General features: G+C 42.1%; 1 protein-coding gene across 1 annotated transcript; it reads left to right on the top strand.

Annotated features, from left to right (window-relative positions):
* The first annotated feature begins 769 nt into the window (after positions 1-769).
* LOC138303666 (epidermal differentiation-specific protein-like) lies at positions 770-15,963 on the top strand. Its single transcript, XM_069242975.1, has 3 exons — positions 770-906; positions 6,814-6,914; positions 14,108-15,963. The coding sequence occupies exon 3, from the start codon at positions 14,151-14,153 to the stop codon at positions 15,156-15,158; it is 1,008 nt and encodes a 335-aa protein (XP_069099076.1). The 5' UTR covers positions 770-906; positions 6,814-6,914; positions 14,108-14,150; the 3' UTR covers positions 15,159-15,963.
* The last annotated feature ends 4,337 nt before the right edge of the window (positions 15,964-20,300 follow it).

Here is a 20,300-nt window from a genome sequence, read left to right as displayed (position 1 = left end):
GGGTCATGTGGAGCCCCTGCAGCCCTGAAGACCGCCACCTCCCCGGGGCAATTGTTATAACTCGCGGCCTAAAGTAACTATCATTTGTATTCTCGCCATGCACTGCTAATTACCCCAGATATTCTATACATCGTTAAAAATATAAAGGAAACATTAGCAGTCAAATTATTGAAGAAAAAACTGTGCATGGTGGAGGTGCGAGTCATAGTTACATTAGGGTGCAAGTTATAGTTACTTGAAATAACTCTGTCACTGCTGAATTTCTCTGGTTTTGTGCAAGTAAATTCAGAACCTAACTACAGCGTCCCTGTTATCTTTGTTTTTTTAACTGAATTCCTAAGGTTTTTTAAATTCTATTTCCTAACTATAAGGGTGGATGTCCTGCTCCTGTCAAACTTTCACGTTTATGTGTCTTCCGAGGCTCAACTTTTAATTTATTACCAATTTCAATCCCATTCCGAAGGTATGCCCATTGCATCTAGCGCCCATTACAGCGCTCCTTTCTAAAAAGATAGATTCGTGCTTTGGAGGTACAAAAATCATGCACACAGGCAGGAGTTTTACCCTTTTACCTGAGTCCACATCCTGTTCAGCCACTTCTGCCTAGACCCAGCATCCTTTGTCCCCTGAGGCCTCACACATTCGTGTCCAGTAATGGCATCTTGTCGAGGCCTGTGCCCTGAGGATGTGCGCTGAAAAGGTCTTATTATAGGTCTCCTCCAAAGTCTTAAAATGCCTCTTAAATTGATGAGACAACAATCAGTCACTGAACCGGTTTGATGAAGGGTTGCGGGGAAGAGGAAGGGGCTTGTGCCGAAGGGGCCAGGGAGGGGCCAGGGTCGTGTGTTATAAGAACAGGGTCTCCTATGAGTGTGCGAGGTGAGAAGGACGAGGGATCATCTCCTGGTGAGTACACTGCACGGGCGCTCACTGCACTAGGCTTTCCTATTTCAGAGAGTTAACGATTTTACAAGGAAAGTTGTACGATTTGCAGGGGCGTAGCGTTAGGAGAGGTGTTTGGGGTGTACCCTCCACCTAATAAATGTATTTTCTGATGAAAAGTTGGATACAAGTGCTTTGAGTCGGGTATGGTGAGGTGTCTGTCGGATTTCACCTTGGATGTGTGTATACACGAAGACAAAAACACACACTCTTTCCCTTTTTCTGTTGTCAAAGTTCTCAGAAATGTTTATTGAACAAAATAATGTGTTTTCGCTCAGTACTCCTACCAATCCCCATTACTCTCCCTTTCCATTGCACGTTAAGCTCCTCTCATGCGCCCTGCTTGTCTATAATGTATTTTAAGATTACATGCCTCCATGATTGTTGGGAAATCTGAAGCTCACACCCCAAGTGTTATTGACCAAGCCCTGGTGATTTGATGCCTGTTGTTGTGTTGATGCAGAGGCTCTATTTGTACCCAGGCATCCCCATCCATACACACACATCACATCCATGCACATCAGACACATACACTTTAAGCAAACCCCAAAACAAACACACAACTCACACACGCACTCATATCCATGCACATTAGACAGATACACTTTGAGCAAAAATCCAAACACACACACCGACACGCTCACTCACCCACACAATCACACATCATTGAATGCTCATTTGATCTTGGGACGTTGGCTGTGGTCAAGTGTAGCTTCACTGGTCCTCTGCACCTTTAAGAGTGCATCTTACTCCTCTTGCAGAATACATACGCCCTGTCCTTAGATGGACTATGGAGGATGTGTGGACAGTATAGAGCACCGATTACATTACATAGGATTGGAGTGTCTTAGAAATGCCCTTTTATGACATTTACAGAGGTCATGCTGTTGCCTGCATGCATCAGTAGGTCATTCATTACTTCCGAGAGGATTTGTGAGACACCCTGTGTGAAGCCCCCCTTGCAAATACCTCACTGTCTGGGTGAGAGCAGTTTAGGACCTTAAGCAGATTTGAGGCTAGCCATTTGTGACTTGCCAGCAATATCTAAGAGTGCCCTGACGTTGAGTGGATTCACTTTTGTTAGGTGTCCCTTTCCGGGCTTAGCAGCTGTAAGTTGTCCTTCCTCTATGTCCATGTGTTTGGCATGAAAATCAACAGGGAATACCTTTGGGCGCCCCAGTAGCTCTAGTGGGATGTATGCGGCTGGCACATCCATGGTGGCATGGGTGTCTAAGGCCACTGCATTCTTTTTATCATTCTACCAAATGAGTTACCACCTGCGTTTTGTGTATGTGTTTATATATATATATATATATATATATATATAAATATATATATATATATATATATATATATATATATATATATATATATATATATATATGTGTGCCATAAGTAAAATCTCGGTAAGCCCTACTTATCCATTGGTCTTTTCAAGAATAATTCACATTTTGCTTCCACCTACCACAGCAAGGGTCAGTGGGTCCACTGAGTTTATTCACTGGCTGTCTCACACTGTGAATGATAGCATTTTCCTCATCACCTGCCCAGCAGCATGAAAAGAAGTGCATCATTGGTGTGCTTTGGGCTGCTGCTGTGTGACTTGTTCATTTTTAGATTTTCTGATGTGTTTCTCAAGTTGTTTTGCATACTGTATGTGTTCGGAAAACAACAATCTAGACATCATGGGTTCTTGGGGTTTAAATGATTATCTTTGTAATTTGATTGGTCCTCGATCATTTCAGAAGTGAACCAAGTGACTTTGTTAGGTCTGTTCTCAAAACTTAATATATGATATTCCATATTAATACCATTGGTCAATGTGTGTCTCAGTTATGTTGTGGTCCAGCACACAAGGCAACATAGCAGAGAGTGTTTGATTGGGTTGGCGCTTCAACAATTGCAATTCATCCAAATTTAGCTGTATTTTGTTTCATCTCCCAGGACAGCCATGTGTGATTGGCTTCTCAGGCGGTGTTAGCAGCGCTTAATATGGGGCGGTGGTTACAAATGAGTTCAACAGCATTCATTGGCATGTGAGCTTATTTGTCACCAGCAGACTTTTATCCAGGAGAAGAAAGAGATAAGCAAAACAGAGAGAAAGGAGGAGGAAGTGAGAGATGGGAAAACAGTGGTACAGGGAGACAGCAGGAATGAAAAAAGAAAGTGCAAGAGGAATCTTACAGAGGAAAGTGCAAGAATGGGCAGGCAGCGTAGGTTGGTGGGTGGAAGAGGGATGACAAGACTACTCAACCTTAGTCTTCAGCAGCCTCAACATTCAGCAGCACCGGCAGCAGGTGTCTGGGAAAAGCTATGGGACCCGGCACCTACTGTTTTACAAATTTAGCATTGATTGTGACACTGTGAGTGACGCCTGATGCTAGGAAGTACTTAGGCCCATATTTATACTTTGTTTGCGCCGCATTTGTGTTATTTTTTTACACAAAAACGGCGCAAACTTACAAAATATCATTACATTTTGTACGTTTGTGCAGTTTTTGCATCAAAAAACGACGCAAAGCGGTGCAAACAAAGTGTAAATATGGACCTTACTGTTTACTCCCATATCAGTAGGGGACAGCTAAGATACGTTTTGAATGAAGGTGTGTATTTCTTGTCTGGTGTAGCAAGTAGCAGGGATCGCTTTACTGCTCCTTCTGCTTCATATGGGACTCGAAGGTAATTATTCACAACTTCCTGCAGAGACAATAGTATCGGATGAGGTTAGTTCACTGAATGGAGGTAGAGTGCATGAGGTAGCATGCAGCATGGCTCTTATAATCTTTACGTCAACCATGGCTGTTTCATTCCCCTTTTACAACTACCCGGGAAATTTTTCTATGTGCTTCTCTTGTGGGATTGGGATCTCATTTTATCATGGTTAGGTTGAGCCTAAGCAGCGCGCATGCGCTCCCTGGACGACCTGTTGTATTGAATAAAGGACTTTTCTCCCGGCTGCTAAATGTCACTTCCGTTTTTCTGCAGAGGAGCACCGCTCAACTACAGTTAACTTCCGTTATACTCTTCATCTGGTGCTGGGGAGAACAGTTATTTTGTAATTGTTGCAGTGCGCCGCAACTTTATTGTTGCTCTTATCGTCTGTGCTTAACCCCCTGCTTTCAAATCATCAGAACTGACTTTGCCAATGCTTGTATTATTTTTATTTTCCCATGTCCCCGTCTCCATCCCCACTTGCACACCCCTCCCCTTGAGATTTGGGAGGCCGCTGCTGCACATACGCATTCCACGTGTCCTCTAGTGTGTCCTAATCACGCCTGCATAACACGTCACCAGAAGGCATTACAGTTACCTTCAAGGCCAGTATGCTGGTGTTCCTCACAGTGAATTACACATACCAGACCGTCAGGAGTGAATAGCGCCCAGAGAGGCCTGCAGCATGCCATTAAAATTCAACAACAGCAGAATGTAAACATAGACACAGCTAAGAATACCAGCGCAAGTTGTCATTTAATTTCCCAACATACCGCAGGTGAACCTAAAGCCGCCATCTCTGAAGCATTCCCTAACCTGTGTATTGACTCCAGTACACCTCGCAGTCAGGTAGCGCAATTTTCTCGAATCCACACAAATATGTGTGGCTTTTTCTTCATCAGCTTAATCAGAGCACCGGGGCAGAGAAGTCTCAGAATGAAGCGTTTTTTAAGTAAATAATAATCTCAGCCATGCACAATCCTCCAAAGGAAACATTTCCCACAAGGATGGATGCTATAAAACATTATCCACGTTGACTCCACATATGGGACTAGGGAGTCAACAGGATCATTTTAGCCCATGTTTACGGGCAGAGGTCCTCGCTATGTATGTATGTTATATGAGATGCGAATGACACATATAAAGTACATTTTCGGCTGGCTGCGGTAACAATGCCAACTATTCAATCCCTCAGAGAAATAATGAGAGGATGATAAATAATAAAAGCTCTCAAGCAGGACAGCAATTTAGACAAGCAGGAAATGGTTAACCGCCACAGGTTAACAATAATGGCCGTCAAACTGGATTAGCAACATTGATTTCCTTGAGTCACACCATCACACTGCTCATTGGTGGACCCAGGTACGGTTATCTGATCAGGACCTAGGATGCACCTCTACTATACCCGGACATACTTTTTAGAGATATTGTGCCTGGCTGTATTAATACCCATGCTCATGGGCTATTCCCTGCAGCTCTCAGATTAACTTTTCAGAACTTTTACTTTGGTTGTATAAAGCCTATTATATAGAGTTTCTTCTCTGATGTTCCTGTCAGGACTCCTCAGAACGTACAGCTGGGACTGGCTGTATGTGTTTCAGAGTAACACCTTGATGTATAATACCCATGAGTATGAGTTTTGCCCCTAACACACTTCGTGATGGCTCCTCAGTGCATACACCATGGTTGGTTGCATATTGGCTCAAGTGGACAGACTCTGAAGAGCATATATACTGTGGCTGGTTGAATGATGCCCATTAGCATGGGCTGCTTTCTGCCAGTCCCAGCACCACATATGCTCAACATGACTTCTGCATGCTTATCAACTGTAACAAGTAAATAGGAATACTGTTTACTTGAATCCATTAGTACCAACCATTTTCTGGAAATTCTTTGCCGTCTGAATCAGCATAAAGAGTTCACCTGGACAGTAGGAGAATGATGGAGTCTGGTTACTTTGGGGTCAATTCAGAAAGGCTTGTACGAGTACCTAGAAGAGGCGTCATGCAATACTCATCCACATAATTTTAAATGCCTTGTGATTTGTCCTCAAAAGATCTAATACATTAACAAAAATATACAACTGGTAGAAATTGAAAGGATTGTGCCATTTTCGTACTATAGAGTTGGACATTTCGGTCCACATTTGCAAAGAAATGTAAGAGTATGTAAATGATTACTCCTATAGTCCTCCTTCCCATACTCATAAGTGCTTTTCTGAATTGCCTACAAGTATTTATCAGCCCTTCCTTACACTTTGCATAGGGTGATCAGATCTTTAGTAGGATGCTAAATGGCAACATTTTAATTTTTTGCTGCAAATAGAGGTAGAAGTTAAATGGAAGTGCTTTAGTTATATGCAGGGCCACTGGAATTATGTTGCAGGAAAAGACCAACTTAGGAGGCCGGTTTGACCATTTTATGTGGCAAGAAAAGTCCAGTCATCAATTTACAATGCCAATAGCTCTAACTCAAGCAAATGCAAGACCTATTGCATTGAAAATGCTTGTTTTTTGTGTGACTTCACCCAGAGATGTAGCAGACTAGGCGGTGGCCACCCTTTCATCACACAGTGCCTAATAGATATGTTTGGTTCATTGGGTTATGAGCTCTGAACTGGTACTAAAGAGCACTCTGCTCCTTTATTGGCACATGCTGTCATGCCTGGGCACAGGGGTGTGTACAGTACTCAAAGGTGGGCTCTGACTTGACATAAGACATGAGCGCCCTCTAAGGGTCAAAGCAAATTTGCAGTTTCACTTTTTGGAACTATTGCGCCAAATGAATGTCACATGAGGTCTGATTTAGATCTTGGCGGACGAGTTACTCCATCACAACAGTGGCGGATATCCTGTCCACCGACATCTAAATCCCATAGGATATAATAGGGTTTAGATTTCTGTGGACAAGATATCCGTCATCATTGTGATGGAGTAACTCATTCGTCAAGAACTAAATCAGGCCCATGATTAGTTACGAAGCACTTATGGACAGTTATGCTGGTCTGCATGCAGTAGAAAAATTGTATTGGTTCCCTCATGAACACTGCACAGCAGAAAGCAGGACTTCTGCTGTAGGGCTGTTGATTTCAAATTATTCAAGTTTGATAAACTTATGTTAAAATTTCATGATGTCAACATTGTTTCTCTTCTCCTGTAGATCCAGCCGTAATTATCAGCTGCCTGGTGTGAGACTTGTGAAGAGCCAGCAGGAGACCTCCGGAAGCCAACAAGATCTTTAGAAAAGCAGTTTGCGGAGAAGTAAGTGCAATATCTTTAGGTCTTCGTGTCATAGTTTTCCTATTAGGAAGCAAATGCTCAGGGAGGGGTGGGGGGCCCTGGTTCCCATGTTGACTACCTGAGTCTCATCAGAGGACCAACTCTTCTGGGACTTGGAAGAAAGGGTTATAGGATCAGTCAGACCTTGACTGATAAGATTTCGACATACTGCAGGGACTCCAATCTTTCCTGTGTGCATTGCCATTGGATGGTTACTTTCTTTTGTGTTCCAGTGGCACGGTTCGCTGATTGTTGTTGCATGTATGGGCTGTCAGTCAGGTGCACTGTTTTGCTTCACAGTATTATGAAACTCACCACTAGAAATGGATTTAATACCACAGTGATGGCTACATGCATGCATGCTAGACTAGGTATATATCAATACTATACCTAGATGGCATTAGATTAGGTGATACCTGACTATACCCTATTTTCTACGTTCTGACTCAGGGCACTGGTTAAAGTGCTGTGTATAGCAGCGCCTCCAGGACACCTGTAGCATCTTACATGGAATGGACCTCATAGTGCAGGTCAGACACCGTAGGTCAGACACCATGCTACAGCAATGGACGGGAATGCTAACCATGTCTCAGATTCTAAAGTTTCACCAAAGAAGCATGGAAAACTGAATGGGCTCAAATTATGATGGCAAGGCTTTGGAAACAGGCCAAAAGAGGAAGGCTTGGAGTTTGTTTTCCTGTAAAACAGCAGAGGGACGCTGCATTAATGTATAACTAATAGATAACATATCACAAAGAATGACTTAAATGTAGCCAAATATGGTTTAGCTCTTTGTTTTATTCTTGGTTTCCAAAATCTCACTTCAGTTAAGACTTTAGAACAAAAGCAGGTAAACACTGCTTTGTTTAGCACGTGTTTTATGATTATTTAGTTTTTTTCTTAGGTCTGTAAAGAATGCATTTTCTCATAATTTATGGATTGGACTTAATCCAGAAAACCTGTCGATCACAGTTCATCCTTTAGGCATAATCCCCATTTCTCTGTTCAGTGTCTATGACGTAGTATCCCGCTGAGATCCACAGCATGATCTCCAAAGCATCTTAATTCTACTTTGTTCTTCAGCAGAGTCAGCTTCCAAAATAAATAGGAATCCAGTATGATTTTGTTATTGCGGACGAATGTTGGTAGCCATGATTGTGCTGCCCATTTTGTCTGCTCTAGACACAAAAAGAATTCTAGAATTTCTGCAGTTCGTAATTCATCCCCTTTGTCTGCCTAACAGCCTGTGAATGATGGAACTAGGGTAGTTTTATATCTGTTAAGTGCAGAGCAAAGGCTGAGCACATGTTTCCAAAGAACTGTGTTTCACTTTCAAATATGACTGTTGCAGCCACGGCGATGTGCTAAGTGCTTTATGAACAATTTGCTGAATTGACAGAGATTATGACTCAACATTGAGCAAGTCCACTGTACCCTTACATTTAGAGGTGCAGTCAGAAGTGTGATCTAGAACAAAGTCCATGGAAACAAGATTGCAAGAATGTGGTTGGGCAGACAAAGGCATCAAAAGACCCATTGGTCTTAGATGGCAACCCTAGCTCTGGTGTTCAATGAACAAAAGGTAACTTGGCAAGAAAAATATATTATCCCCCTAGAAGTGCTGTTAAAGTAAATCCAGGATATTCACTATACCTGCCGCAGGCATAATATAGCGCAAAGGGTTACAAAGTGGTGCAATGCATGCATTGCACCACTTTGTAAATATAGCCAGGGATTTTGGCCTCTTTGGCCACCTTAACTTAAAAAAATTACTGTTATGTGGGGCAAGGAAGCGCTAGGGGCTCTTAAATATGCCCCTTAAAGTCCTACTTGTTCAAATGATATCTGCAATTTGTTTGATTAATTCTCCTAAAATGTCACCTCCTTAATCTGGGTTTTGAATGCATATGATGCAGTTCAAATGTATAACATACTGTTCTGTTGCCATGAATGTATGTTATTGTTGTGAAAAGTAAAGTGTCCTAGTACTTAAATTGTGCAGCAGCATCACAGTAAAACGGTAATTAAACAATCAAATAAACATTTCAGAACAGATTTTTCTCTAATTTCTATATGGTTATTTATTAATACAGAAATAAATATACGTGGGGAGATTATACATGTATGAACACACATTTCTCAGTCTAGATTTTATTTGGGGCGGTCTATCACGAGGAAAAATGTCTTTGGAGAGGCATGGACATATTTAAAAGAGTGTGAGCGGTCTGTCATCCTATCCTGGTGCCTTTGACTTCTTGTTGTTGACACCCACTGCCATATTTTCAGTTTTCTGATTCCTTGCTGGGGACTTTTTAATGAAAGTACCGCAAAGAGTCAGCCGGGCAGTGAGGATGGTCTTGGGTTTCACACGAAGAGCCTGTCAGCATCAGACTCGGTCACAGCTGCAGCTTTGTATTGGGGTCACCATGGGGGTTGATGCTGTAGCACAAAGAGTTGGATCTCCGGAACATGGTATTGGTGGCAGGGGTGGGCGCAAAGGTCTTGGTGCCACAAATGCCCATTTGCAGCCACAAAGAGCCCCAAAACTTCTGTGGAGTTCAAGTGAGCCACATCAGGAGTCTCTGAACTGAGGGGTAACACTTGAGGGTCAGAATGGACTCCAGCAGAGACCAGCAGGGCTGAGGAAGGTCCATTTGCAGGTCCAGTTGCAAAACTGGGCAGCAGGTCAGCTGGCAGTTTCAAGGAGCCCCTGGAGCTTGTTATGTCCCTGTAACTTAGAACAGGAGGCCAGCTGACTGATCCTTGGAGTCTCTTCAGCCTGGAACAAAGGATGCAGGTCTGATATTTCTTTTCAGTAAGCAGGGCAGCAGGTAGCAGAGCAGCAGAGTATCAGAGCAGCAGTGGCAGTCCTTCAGACAACAGAGCAGCACAGCACCCTTGTTCTCTAATATCCACAGGTACAGGAGTGCTCTGAAGAGTTGTGTCTGAGGTCCAATACTTATTCCCAGTGCATCTAGAAGGTGTAGAAACTTCTAGATAATTCCTCTTGAAGTGCTCGGGTTTTCTGCTTCGCCTGGCTCCAGACTAACATCACAAGCACAAAAAATAATGGCATTGCCGCAAGTATCAGTTGGAAAAGAAGTCACAAGATGCTGACAGAAGTTGATTCAGTTAGTTCACTGTTTTCCCAGACCACCAAGGTCCCAAATCAATACAGCAGTTTTATCAGTGGTGGGGCTGGGGTACGGGCATATCACCCCTTTTGAATAAACATGTGCATGGACCTAAGATAACAGATTGGAAAATCAATGGGCAGGCCGCAAATATCCCATGGCTCCATCAGATACATAAGAAGGCAGTAGCAGTGCAGTTGTAATGGTAGATGGAGCTGAAAGATGCCCTTGGAGGTACAATCAGACTTTCTCCTGCACAGACGAACAGAGACTGCATTGATGCATGTCCAGTCTACTATTTTGAACATCATGGACTTCTAAAATTGAGCAGTCTGTATATTGCTGGATTTGTTAGATGTTTTGCAACTCACTTGTTAATCCCAATATCTTAGATAGACTGGCAAGAAAGACAGGGAGGTAAGTAGTGTTGCTGAAATGGTTGGACTCTGAACATAAGGCAAGATTTGAAGTAGAGGGGGCATCAACAAGACCGGTGAAGGTTCAATGCAGGTGATGCTAGGATCATGCCTGTGTTCACTCTTCTTTAATATCAGCGGTCAGGCTCTTCTCTAGCAACTCCTTCAATCCGAGTATCCGTTTCGAAAACTATCCTGAAGACACTTAAATAATGATCTGTATGTTCATAACATTGACAGCAAAAATATGGTCTGACATGAATATCATGGTCTAAGTATAATTTTCAGAAATATATCTTTATTGACTGGAGATTTCTATTATTAAATCCAGTGGAGATAGATTTTCATAAACAAGATATGTACATTTTTCTTGTTAGGAAATATTTAGATCACAATATTCTGGTAACATGCCTAGAAGGTGTTACTCTCCACTGCTAGAGAGCAGATGATTAACCACAAAAAGTAGCAGAGATCTTCATCACAATCAGGTAATAGATGAATGAGACTCCTGAACTTGACTGTTTCTCAGACCGAGTTTCTGCTTTTTGGTTCATTGGATAAAATACTCGGCTCCTTAATGGTGGGTGACAATGATATGCCGGTAATAACTAAGTGAAAACCATTTTTTGATGTGTGCCTTTTATAGATAGCCAGGTTAATCAGATTGTAAAGTCATCATTATCATTGTAATCACTTCTAAAGACGTATCATCTTTGTATCAGGAATAGGTCAACCATTGTGATAGCCAATAATGGTGCTATAATTGATTATGACAATGACTCAGACAGGAACTTTATAATCCAATGTCAATAAGTTGCAAGTTCTGTGAGACTCCTCAGTGAGAATGGTTCATTCCGTACCTCTCATTGAATGCAAGAACTGCACTGGTTCTTAGTTGCTACAAGAATGCCATTTAAGACCCTAACACAAAATAATGGTAATACCTCTCATTATCTGAAACAAAGCCTGATCTCTGACTGCCTTTAGAGATCACCCAGTGAACATTTGTTGGCATCTAACAAGAGTGCTAGAAAAAAGGCTGGAAACTATTGCAAGCTCATTGTGGAGCCCTCTGCAGCCAGCTCCTACTATCTGGCTTAAAGACACATATGGGCAATTTCCTTGTATGCTTGCTTTAACACCTAAGTGGCCTTGTAGGATTTTACTCTTAGTTAATGAATGAATGAATGAATTAATTAATTTGTTTGTGTATTACATTTATATGGTGATACAGCTGTTCTGGAACTGAGTTTTCTGGTGCTTAACTAAACAAGTTGTTTCATACCACCAAGTGATTGAATGTACACTTAATGTGAGGTGGTAAAGCATTCAAAGCATTGAGGGAAACACAGAAAAGAAACATCTTTCATTTCTGGTCTTGTAAAAGTGAGGAATATTTAGCAAGCAGTGAGAAGAAGACCTAAGAGTCCCTGCAGGATAGTAAGGAGTAGGAGAAGTCTGAAAAAATCGAAGTCCAGAATTGAGAAGAAAAGATGTACCATAAACAAAGCTTTGAAAAAAGCATGTGTCATAAAATGCAGCATATTGAAGGCTGAAAGATAAAAAGAAATGTGAATTTTACTTAAGACAAGCAAGATTGTAGCAGAGGAAATTCAAATAACCTTAAGTTTAAGAATAAAAGCAAGAAGGAGTTATAGTAATCTAGCCTTCAGAAAATGCAAGAATCAACAACAGATTCCTTAAAATAAAATAGTGGAGCCAGGTCATTGTTAACACCTTATGTAAGAGAAAACAGCTAGAAATCAGTTAATCAATATGCTCATAAAAAACTAGGTATCAAAAGCCACACTAGGGTTGGAGGCTTTGGGACAGACATTGTCCCAATGCTAACGCAGTTTTGCAGCAAAACGTTTAGCGCCGGCTTGCGGCATTTTCAAACGGCAGCCAGGCTTCATGTTTAAGGAATGCTGGAAGCCAGTGCTAAACCTGGGCTAGCGACAAAAAAAATTACGCTAACCGGGTGGGGGTGGTGGTAAAGGAAAGGGAGGTTGTGCGCCAAGAAATGGCACTAGGCTGGTTAGAGGCCAAATAATGCCGCTAACCAGCCTTGCGTCATTTCCAGGTGCACAACCATCCTAAAACATGACTCCTGTCTTACAAAATACAGGAGGCATGCCCACCACCCTAATGGCCAGGACGGGGGACAAGTGTCCCCTGGACATGGTCACTGCCCTCAGTGCCATGGACGGAGCCCCATTTTAGGGCCCCCAATGGCACTTTAAAAAAAATATCCCTAATGCTTACCCTTATTTACCCTACTTACCTGGGATGGGGTCCCCAATCCTTTGGTGTCCTTCTGGTGTGGGAGAGAGTGTTCCTGGGGCTTGGGGTGGGCACCTGTGGGCCCATTCCATGGTGTTTGCACATGGAAATGGGTCCACAGTACCCTAACGCCTGGTTTGACCCAGGCATTAAATAATGGTGCTAAGTCAGCTTAGCGCCATTATTTGGGTCCGCCTCTCACCCATGCGTCATTTTTTCACAGGAGAATAAATATGGCGCAATGGGGATAGACCCATTTTTTGGATGGGAACAACTACCTTGCATCTCATTGACACAAGGTAGGTTCAAGCATCCAAAAAATGGTGCAAACTCCAATATTTTGATGCTAGACATGTCTAGCGTCAAAATATAAATATGGAGTTAAGTTTGCACTGAATTTGCCAAAACAAAATGACGCGAATTCAACGCTAACACAGCATAAATATGAGGTCAATGCATACACAGGGCAGTGACCCCAGGACACAGGTCTCCTGAGCAGAAAAACATATGTGTGTTCAGAAGAAAGGCAGACCAGTACTGTTCCAGTGACATCTGACCCTACACATCCTAAGGAAATGTATGGGCCAATGATGTTTAGCATCTCTCCAGTTTTGAAATAATAATTTTGGTTAGACCGAGCACCAGGTAACATCTAGCTAGCATATTTTTCGTTGCCTTGACTGGATTCTATCCAAAATATGCCTTTGAGCTGCAAATGGCTGTCCTTACATTGTTGTCAGATTCTTCTTTTCCAACTAGAGATTGTACTTTCAAAATGTAATATTTGTTCTCTTTCCATCTCACACAATTTCATTAAATAACACACAATGTACTGCGTTGGTTCTCTAAACTCACTTCACTTTTACTTGTGTGCTGTGTCAGAAAAGAGAAAACAGAGAAATTGTATGATTATTTCAAATAATTTTGTGTTATGTAACATGTAAGATTACATTTATGGCAGAGGAACATGCTATTGAAACATACTGTAATATGTTATGAGTATGTGGCAGCATCTTTGTTATTGCAGTGGAACAAGAAAAGGATCTTCTTTCTTCCAGTCACTTCCTCACTCTTCTATTTCTTCATCTGATATTCACACTTCATGCACCCTGAAGAAATGCAGAAACGCATTGATTTATCCAAGGTACCACAAACATATCTGGAAATGAAGCTCTTATTCTCGAAATCCATTTTCCAAAAACATACAGCAAAAGTATCCTTAGTGATAAAAGCTTTCTTTCGAGTAGTAAACAACAGTGCTGTGAATCTGCACATCAACCTTGTTTTTTGGTACCTCCTCTGACTGAGATCTTTTGTTTTTGTCTTTTGTTTTTTGCTACAGGGCCAAATAAGGGACCACATTGAAACCTACATTGCTGATCACCATGAACACAATCACTGTCTATGAGCATGCCAACTTCCAAGGACTCCATAAGACTTTTACTGCAGATGTTCCAAATTTGGTAAATGAAAGCTTCAATGACTGCATCTCCTCTGTGAAGATCGTCGGGCAGCCCTGGATCCTGTACGAGCATAAAGACTATCAGGGATGGATCCTAGCCTTAGAGGAGGGAGAATACTCAGGGCTTAGCATGAATGATGGGGTATCCTCTCTTAGGCTGATCACTGATGATCTGAGCAATCCACGGATCACAGTCTATGAGAATATCAATGGAGGGGGTAAGGCAGTAGTGCTTACTGAGGAAGCCAATTTGACATTTGGGAGCATGCAAGATAATATATCCTCCCACAGAGTCCAGAGCGGAGCATGGCTTCTGTACGAGCATGTAAACAGAGGTGGAAGGTGCATTGTAGCCAGGGCTGGTGAATATTTGGCGAATTACTGTGATATCGGTTTCAATGATCAAGTCTCCCATGTGTATCCTCTGCGTCCTGGGAAATCCTCTGTGACAGCCACGATTCTGTGGGACAAGAAAAAGGTAGAGAATGAAAGGAACGTTCAGATAGATCAGTATTTTTACACCAACAACACAGGTGTTGAGCAGGAGTTCACCGCCACTTCTGCCAAAGAGTTTGAAAAATATGTCTCCCATAGCTTTGAATTTAGCAATGAGACATCAGTCAAGGTGGGTACATCCTTTACCTTGAAAGGAGTGGTCAATATTGAGGCAGAGGTGTCCAACACCTTCACAGTGAAGAAAGGAGAGACTCAATCATTCACCACAAAGAAAAAGGCAGAGTTGAGCATGCCGGTGAAGGCCCCGCCACGCACAAAAGTGACTGTCAATTTCATGTGCAAGGAGATCACAATCTCAGTGCCGGTCGAGCTGAAAATTGTCCTAGGCAGTAAAACTATCACTGAAACTGCAACATACCGATGTGAGTCTGGTACAGAAACGTACATTGATCTGCAGTCCCTTCCCATAAGTTGATCCTTTAGTGCCCATTCCTTATTCTTTGGGTGATCATATTTGTGTTTTGCTTAATACTGAGAAATATGAGAAGAGAATACCTTTCTAGCTGCAGTTTTCCAAGATCTCACTTCAAAAGTCCTCCTTAGGCAGCAGACAGTCAATGCTGTGACCCAACCCTTATGATTCTACCTCAAAGAAATGTCAAAGGATAAGACACTAGGGACCAGATGTAGCAAAGGTTTTTATCCATTCTGTGTCTATGGGAAAAAGTGTTCGTACATATGGCCCTAGATCTTTCAAATTATTGTTATGTGACACTGCATGGTCAAGCATTAAACAAAAACACACAGTTTAACTTGTTTCATAAGTTTATAGTTTCAGTGGGAGAACGCATGAACTAAAAGAAGTCTATTGAATATTTCCTATAAAGATGTTTGTGCCACAAGGTTCAAAAAAGTGATGTGAAGCTTGAGACATCAATAACATCGTTAACATGATGCAGTATACAATATCTTGATTATGTTCACGTCTAAAGCATGTACTGAATTGTACTTTCATTTTCAGTTTTTCCTTTTTAAATATTTGCTTTCCTTGATGCTCATGTTCCTATGTTCTCATTTGGAGTCCAGCCACTTAACTGAAATCACTGAAATAACCTACTATTAAGATACAGTTCACAAAGTTAACTAATGTAGTAATCATTTTTTATTAATTTTGGCTCTTTGTTTCCCTTCCATATGCAAAATATGTCAATGATCGGGTTTGGTTTCTCATGTTGTTATTTTGTATGACCTTATGACGAAATAAATCTCAATTATAAGCAGTTCTAGTGTGCACCTGTCTCTTAATTCCATTCACATTTGAATCCGTCAATGTCAACATCACAGCACTACCGTGTTGGCAAGGATGGTTTGAGGAGAACAGTCTCTTGCTGGCCATCAGTGACGGAAACTTCCAAGCCTCCGTGGCAGCCTGAGATATGGTAAAAGATGCCTGTCTCCAAGAATACTTTCCCCACATACTATGTTTTGATATTTGTACACTTCTGACCTTGCTACTCGAATACCACAGCAATCTGGATAAAGATACACCAGCCCCCTCACTGTCATAAAATCATTGTATGCGTACACATGCAAAAATATACACAGACTAAACACACACAAACTTATGGGAATTCTCTTCAAGATGAAAGCATCACAATTCACCAGTATACTGATAATATACAGCTCTATCTGAGCGTCTTCCCAGCTTCATACATGGAATGGTTCAAACACTGCCTGTGCATTGCCCAGTCCTGGATGGTTAGCTCCTCGCTGAAGTTCAACCCTACCAATTCAGAATACCTCTTATTCCCCAAGAACAAACCAAGCTAAACACATTACAAATATTACAACAATGAACATGTTGCCAGAATATTAGGATGGCCTGGTACCAGCTCTGAGGCAGTGAAAGCAAAACCATTTTCTACTGCAAAGCGACTTCAGAACTGCTGAAGAGGATCATATACTTCAGGGCCTAAAGAAATATGCTGGCATCACCTCCATCCTGATGGAATTATTTTGGCTCCCCTTGAGGTCACATCATATTCATCTGAACCATTTACAATGCTATCCTGACTAGTACCTTGCTTATCTGGCAGACAAGCTCACCTTCTCTGGTGGTTCTCAGCACACCCACACCCAAGGCACCTTTAGACTGCAGACTGCAGTCTAAAAAGAATACAAAACAAACAACAAGGCTGCAAGAGTATTCCATCTTTACACTCTGGATCTGAAGCATCCATAAGACCCACCGCAAAAGTGGTTGAAGACACTTTAAAGAACACTACATCATAATGCATTAAAGGTTCTTGAATCACCTATCTCTGCTATCATTTGTTAATTGTTTGCTGGACTTTAACCATTTACAGTGGTCCACTGCCTTTTTGGCTAGGTTATCACCATAGAAATACTGCGTAGATATAAACCTACACAAACAATAAACAGAATCTACCAAATAGCACAAGCACACATCTAAATACAAGCCCTAAAACACATACATACATCCAAACTGGCACATGCAGCCTTTATTGTACACACATAGATTGAGCCCTCGATGCCACACACAAATACCTAGACTTACATGCACACACAAATGCTTAAGCCTGGCATCCTTGGTGTGGTTTCCCCTAGCGTTTACCTTCTGACTTCCTTTTTGCTGGCTTTAGGAATATATTTTATTTGGATTTAGGATTCTGTGCACTTCATCACTGCTGACCAGTGCTAAAGTGCATAGCTCTCTCCCTTTAAAACAAGATAACATTGGATCATACCCAATAGGATTATTTAGTTTACTTATAAGTCCCTAGTAAAGTGCACTATATATACCCAGGGCCTGTAGATTAAATACTACTAGTGGGCCTGAGGCACTGATTGTGCCACCCACTACAGTAGCCCTGCAAACATGTCTCATGCTTGCCACTACAGAGCCTGTGTGTGCAGTTTTAAACTGCCATTTTGACTGGCAAGTGCACCCACTTGCCAAGCCCAAACCTTTCTTTTTATTACATGCAAGCCACCCCTAAGGCAGGCCCTAGTTAGCACCAAGGGAAGGGTTCAGTGTATTTAGAAAGGTGGACATGTACTTTTAAGTTTAACATGTCCTGGAAGTGAAAAAGTGCTTAATTCGTATTACTCTACTGCAAGGCCTATTTTTCCAATAAGTTAACATTGGGTCACCTTGAGCCATCCTTTAAGTGTAACGTCCAATTGGGAAAAGATTTGGAGTTGGTTGTCTCTGGACTCACAATTTAAAATCGCAACTTATGGTGGATTTTAAATTGTAAGTCTGAAAATGTCACTCTTAAAAATTGTCAAGAGAACAAATGTTCCCGGAGGAATTATTTATGCACAATTTCTCAAATCAAATCACGTTGGTCAAGCAGATCCAGTACTCCCAAAAAAAGGAACAAAAATGTAATAATTACTATCCCCACGTACTCTTAGAATAGATTTTATTAGAATCAACAATTAAACAGTTGCTAGAGTTTCATGTGTACACAAATATACATCAGACTGCAGGAGAATGGATGTGGCAAGCCAGCAAGCCCTTAGAGTCACGTGCGTTTAAGTGAGATGGGTCCAATCCTTGTCCTCAGCAGGGCAGAGATGAGCAGGCAGCTGGGCAGCTCAGCAAAGCAGACAAGCAGTTCCTTAGAACAGTGGGTCCAGGCAGCGTGGCAATCTCTACAGCACAGTGATCTTTACTCCACAGAGTTCTTCCCAGGACCAGTAGTGTTCTGATTTGGTAGGGTTAGAGCCCCAATACTTATACCCAAATATGCATGTGAAGTAGGAGTCATGTGAAAGCAGCTCCTTGAAGGGCACAGTTCCCTTTTCTTCCCACCCCTGGCTCTGGACTACCAGTAGGGGGTAATCAGTCCTTTGTGTGGGGACAGGCACTTCCCTATTCAAGTGTAAGTGTCAACATCTTCCACCCTTTCTGCAGAGGAAGGCCCATCAGAATGAAGATGAGTGCTTTGTCAAACCAACCCTTCCTGTGTTTGTGCCTGTCCAGAGGGAATGCACATAGTGTAGGTGTCACCTACCCCAGATGTGTATTGTAGACAGACTGCAAGGCACACAAAGCAGTAAGAGCAGAGAAATGCCCACTTTCTAAAAGTGGCATTTCTAAAATAGTAATGTTAAATCTGATTTTACCATTAAAGCGGATTAATCATTATCATTCCAAGGATTTTAAACATGATAAAGCTACTTCTTTTTGATCATGAATTAGAGCTTAAAAGTGTATTAAGGAATTCCCAATGCTGATTTATAAGAGGAGTTGGCCTCACAGTAGTGAAAAATGACTTTGGGAGTTTTTTTTTACTACTGGGGCATGCAAAAAGTATATGTCCTGCCTTTTACTTAGATAACACCCAGATGTAATATGGTAGATGCCGTACATAAATTGAGCCACTGTAATTTACTTACAAAGTTGAACAGTGTTTACCCTGATGGCACAGACAGTGCTTGTTTCTCTGGGCACATTTGTTTCTGGATTTTCAACCTTCATCAGCAGAGAGCAGGAGGTGGGTTGGGTGTGATTGCAATGCTGCTCACTCTCTAAAGTTAAGTACCACTCCAGAGCGCAGGTACATCCACACTAGCTCGACAGCTGAAACACAGCCAGGAGGAGCTCAAAGTCAAACACAGTGTTAAGATAGTTTTAAACCCTGAAAGACAGTCTTTCTACTGTTTCAAGCAATGAAAAAACATTGTAAATCAGGCCTGCCAGCCTCTCAACTGCCTGGCGCCCTAAAACAGTTTTTTTGCAGGAGTATGCCTTCAAAGTAAGGTCCTGAATGTTTTTGGTTTTTTTTATAAACAAATTTGTATTGCTTTTCATGAGAAACGTACAAAACACAAAAAGGACGAACTCATTACAGCCTGCACCTGTGCAGGTGGGTTTACCAATTCTGTTATGTCTCCATTTGATATTAAACACACGGGATATTGCTGAAGCTACATATCAGAATAACACGAAAAATGTAGGTACACACAACCACTGGCTCGGCTTTAAACGAGTAAGCCCATCTACTTCACCCACACCTTTCCATGCTTATGGGGACACCCCCTTGATTCATACACCACTTTTTCTTGTGCTGCGCACCAGTCCACTCCCTGCCTCCATTTCTGGAGGGAAGGACCCCTAGCGGTGTTCCATGCGGCTGCAATGTCCCTCTTTGCCACCAGTAAGGCCGTTCCAACAAATGTTCGGTCCGCTTTAGAGCCCTCCAGCTCCTCCAATGTACCCAGTAGGACCATTTTTGGGGACAACAGTTGTGCCTTCCCCAGTGCTTTGTTCAACTCTTGATTTATCTTCCCCCAATTCACTTGTATCACAGGACATGACCATACCATGTGGAAGAAATCGGCCGGGCCCTTATCGCCCGTGAGCATTGGGCAGAATTCCGGAGGCCCATCTTATGCAATCTGTCGGGAGATAAGTATGCTTTGTGTAAGAAATAGAATTGTGTCACCCTCAACTTCGCCGACACCGCCAACGATCGAGGAGCCATCAAAGCCTCTGCCCATTCGTCTTTGTCAAGCGGCCCCACCCACGCCTCCCACCCAATCTTAAGGTGGCACAAGTCCCCGGGGGCGTTGTTTACTAACATTC

This window comes from Pleurodeles waltl, chromosome 7 (assembly GCF_031143425.1).
Source record: "Pleurodeles waltl isolate 20211129_DDA chromosome 7, aPleWal1.hap1.20221129, whole genome shotgun sequence".
Taxonomy (NCBI): Eukaryota; Metazoa; Chordata; class Amphibia; order Caudata; family Salamandridae; genus Pleurodeles; species Pleurodeles waltl.
The sequence above is the reverse complement of the archived record's forward strand: the minus strand, read 5'-3'. Positions and strand labels throughout refer to the sequence as shown.